At 41.4% G+C, this 4,527-nt stretch overlaps 1 protein-coding gene across 1 annotated transcript in view; it reads right to left on the bottom strand.

Annotated features, from left to right (window-relative positions):
* Positions 1 to 280: 280 nt before the first annotated feature.
* Positions 281 to 4,527, bottom strand: part of LOC106012107 (orexin receptor type 2) — a gene marked incomplete at its 5' end in the record, with an annotated part of 4,694 nt that continues 447 nt past the window's right edge. Inside the window, 1 exon segment of the mRNA XM_013083912.2 lies at positions 281 to 1,695. Within this exon segment, the coding sequence (XP_012939366.2) occupies positions 1,466 to 1,695 (230 nt within the window).

Here is a 4,527-nt window from a genome sequence, read left to right as displayed (position 1 = left end):
GATAATTATGTAGACATTGTTATCATTGTTGTTTTTGTGTATGTGTGTGTGGTAGCCTATCCATTCGAAATGTTTGGAGCCCGGAAGACGGTGCTCTTCGCCAGGGCCACCGCCTCTCTTGGGTAGTGGGTAAGGCAGTCCAACCTCTCTGAATCCTCCCCAAAGAGATGCCACAGCCGGACCTCCGTGGCGGGGCATCTCTGCAGCAGTGCTCCAAATCTTGAGGCTCCTTGCTGCACAATGGACAGATTGGGTCCGATGGTTCGTCTATTCTATTTTTGTTGTTCTTGTTGTTTCTTCTGTTTGTGGCTGTTGCCGTCGCAGCCATTGTCGTTGCTTTTCTAATTGTTTTTGCCGCTGTTGCAACAATCCGCTACTCTTCTTACCTTATTGTACACGTAGCCTACTTAGTACATGGTATGCTAGATCTGTCACTGATCTATTCTAGTTTTTTTTTGTGCGTAAAGAGTTGGGAGTTTTACGTCCCCTTCCGCACAATGTAGACCAACAGTATTATTATGACGGGCTTCCACTTTCGACGGGGCCTGTCCTGTTTTGCCGGGCTGAGAGAGATAGAATGTCCCAGCAGAGAGACCAAGATACTCAATAAAAACATTTCCCCACCGGGAACTCAGGTCTTCTACGTGCGATGGCGAAATGTCTAACAGCTGCACCACGTGAAAGATGTTGTCCTATTCTGACCTGAAGAACGTCATAATGTAGAAGCAGGAGTGAGTGTGAACGTACATGCACATGTATCCGCTACCTTAGAATTACAAAGTTCTATCCGTCCGCTACCTTACTTACAAAGTTCTATCTGTCATCTGTGGCCGTTTTGAGTTACTATGACCGTGAGGTCAGAAACCAAAATCAAGTGCTTTCTATGTTCCCAAAAAATTGTAACATTCTTCGGAGTAGTTATCAAGATATCCAAAGAACTGAATTCGAAAATGCTTGACTTGTTGTGATACTCAAAATTTTATGCGCCAAATAATTTATCAAACCTAGGTACTGAGCGGATAGAACTTAGCACATGTTATTCATGGGTAGCGTAATACATGTGTATGTGTTAGTATGTTTGTATCGTATATCATACATATGAGAGAGTGCGAGCGCGTCTATGTGAATGCGCGTTCCATATTATGTATGTGTATAAGAAGGAAAAGGGTTTGGTGAGGGTTGGATTGGGGGGGGGGGAGGTATTTGACCATAGACGATGGAAACTAGTAATATTTAAATATCTCCTTTGAATGAGCATACAATAGGTGCAGGGTAGTTGGAGGGTGCAACTGGTAGGTCCTACTTCCTTTCTCCCCTTTGTTGCTATTATTTATCGTTCTATTTTCCTTGCACGAGATGACCGTTATCATGTAGGAGCGCTCCTACTCCTCTTTGCTCAAACACGACAAATGACTTGCAGGTTGATCATCGCCCAGGTACCAATACCTCTTCCTCTTCCTCATATTCACACCGACTCGCCATTGGCCACCCGATCCTCATCTATAGCACGGTGGTTCTTGTTCTGGCGAAGTGCCGGGTAAGTGGAGTCGTGTACCCTCAGCATGCGAGACGAGGTCTGGTTACTGGCGTTGTGGCGTATCCGAGAGCTGTGGAACCACGTACTCTCGTAGTGGAGAGGGATGTTCTCTCGGCTCCGGCAGTGGAACACATTGCGGAACTCTTTCTTGAACTTGGCTGGGAAACAAGAGAGCGAGAAAGAAAAACCAAGGTAAACTGAGGGATGGTGGAGTTTGTGATTATGTATATTAATTAGCTTCGATCCTAGCTAGACATAATACGTCATAATGAAAGCCAGTCTCATACTCTGAGGTCGTTTAGGGTTTATCTTTTTGTTTTCCCCAGCCTTCAATGGATACACACTATACTAAAATTAGAGTGTTGTATCAGTTTTAAAACGCCTGTCCATACTGACGATTGGGTAATAAGCGGGACTTCAGAACTTGCCTTCACCTTCAATAGGATGAGGCAATTAGGTGTAAACTACATAATAAACAGTTTTAAAAAGCCAATTTTGAGATTCGAACCTGGGTCATCTTTATCGTAGACTGCCATGATACACTACTGAGCTAAATAAAGATCCACCCATGATCGAGATGATACGAATGAGAGCTAGATAGAAGAAAAGTAAGTTGGGTGAGGTATGTATATGTGTAAGGGGAGGGGTTGGTGTTAAACTTACACCAGAGAGGTTTTTGAGGCCCCAACTACACTCCGACGGCGTTACGCTGTTTGTTGATGGGAAGTTTCTTTTTTTTTGTTTTTAACCCAACCTCAGCCCGCTCTTGGCGAAATTAAACTCAAATCCTGTCAGTCGTTACTGTGTTTTAAAATTTTATACTCGTTAAAGTTAAAAACATTTTTATTAAAGGAGCATACTTCATTTGGGATAATGTGTGAGTGTGTGCCCGCGCGCGGACTGTGTGAGTGTAATTGAGTGAGAATGAGAGAGAAAGAGAGAGAGAGAGAGAGAGAGAGAGAGAGAGAGGGGGGGGGCGTGGGCGGGGGAGGGCAGTTCAGCGGGTATTGCTTGATCAGGGTGCAGGGAATAGTGGTTCTAGACTAATACAGGGCATGATTCACCTTTGGTTGTTTGATGAGTTTTCAGGTAGCATCGTTACAAAGGGTGTAAAAATTTACAGCACACCTATAATAGTTATCAGGAAGAACAAAAATCTTATAATTCTCCATATTATCCATCAACAGTACATGAACTTTCAATTTAAAGTGTATTTTCACAAAATAATCGCACAACTTTCATGTTGTTTACAGGCCATACGCCCTTTCCATTGCCCTGAATATGTATTTAAAAGGTGATTTTCGCAAAAACCCCGAATTGTGATGCCCAGCAATATAGTGACTCGTGTTGAAAGCGGCATTTCTTTCACGCCGTATCAAGTGAAAGGCGAGCACTAGTGCACCCATGGTTCAACATTTAAAGATGTAATTTAAGATAACTGTTATTTTCCACCTTTTATGCCGGTAAAGCGTAACCCTTCCTGAGACATACCAGCAGCTATTTTCCATAGTCTTAGGGCTCGATATTTTTCAAAGACAAGCCAATGTGTCATACTCATACTGTTTAAACATAAACTCAATAACAAGATTTTGAGCTGACCGACTCAATTAAGATTATATCACGTGATATTTGTGACAAGCTGCACGTGAGTACGATAGTAACGAGGAAATATCAGATACAGTAAAGTTGGACGATGTCAGATAGAATGTCAGCCACCTGGTCAAAGAAGCTGATAAACGAGAAGGGGGACCATGTAACTGTCTCCAGAACTGTTTCCTTCTTCAGCATGACACTTTATCAAGAGCTGCAAGATATTAATCAATGATTAGTTTCTTCTTCTTTCTTCCTTCCTATACGAAATGTTAGCATCAACAACTTGGAACTAGATCTAATTTTTTTACACAACCTTTACCTAAAAAGACCTCGCGAACTTTGGATATAGAAATTGGACACCACAGTAGCAGCATCAACAATAAAGAACTAGACCCAATTTTTGACACAAATTTTACCCGATTAAACCTAGTGAAGTTGAATTATAGAAATTGGTCACACCAATACTGTCTTAACCTTTCAATACATTATCTTCTCCTCGTAGCACAAAGACAATGTTTAATAATCAGGTCAATCCTGTCATTCACAGTCCGTAAATTCGTGGATGCCTTCACCACCCCCCCCCCCACCCCAAGGAGAGAAGGAAAAAAAACGAAAAAAAGAGTGGAGGAAGAGAAATGGATGTTTCTATCTATTCACCGACAAAAAAAATAATACGCTATCTCGTATTACGTTCGAGGGCTTAGCTACATTAATAATTTACAAAGACGCCTTTTCTCGCCACGAAAGCCCTTTATCTTCAATATCTTCATTCTGAAGAGATAAAAAGCATACTCTCTGTCTGGAACGAAAAAGAATTAGCTACCACAGCATAACTAGGCCCTGGGAAATTAATTCCTTGTGAATGGCCTGTCAGGAGCATACGGCGAGAGCAAGAGGCGTGAAATTAGAATACTGTTCCGCAGGAGCTGCGCATGCGTCCTCACACAAGCTGGTTGCAAACACCAGGGATGTGACAAAGACATGTAATGAACAGGAAATCCTAAAACCTCAAGGATTTGATCTGTTAAAGGGGAAACATGATAATACATGTTTCTGCTGAAATCTTTATACATAATCATGATCGTATTACTAATGAAGAAAAAAACAAACTCTGGATCAATGAAGTAGTATAAAATATCACAAATAGCCAGAAGACGCACATTTGTTACTTCGAACACTCAAAATAATAGGAATTTTTCGGTTTACGATTACATCCATTAACCATTTCTTTATAACTGTACGTGGAAAATGTTTCATGCGTTATTCAACCCTGTCGTCGGAGCCAGATGTAAATAAAATCTCTTCTTCTTCTTCTTCTTCTTCTTCTTCTTCTTCTTCTTCTTCTTCTTCTTCTTCTTCTTCTTCTTCTTCTTCTTCTTCTTCTTCTTCTTCTTCTT

This window comes from Aplysia californica, unplaced genomic scaffold, assembly GCF_000002075.1.
Source record: "Aplysia californica isolate F4 #8 unplaced genomic scaffold, AplCal3.0 scaffold00262, whole genome shotgun sequence".
Taxonomy (NCBI): domain Eukaryota; kingdom Metazoa; phylum Mollusca; class Gastropoda; order Aplysiida; family Aplysiidae; genus Aplysia; species Aplysia californica.
The sequence above is the reverse complement of the archived record's forward strand: the minus strand, read 5'-3'. Positions and strand labels throughout refer to the sequence as shown.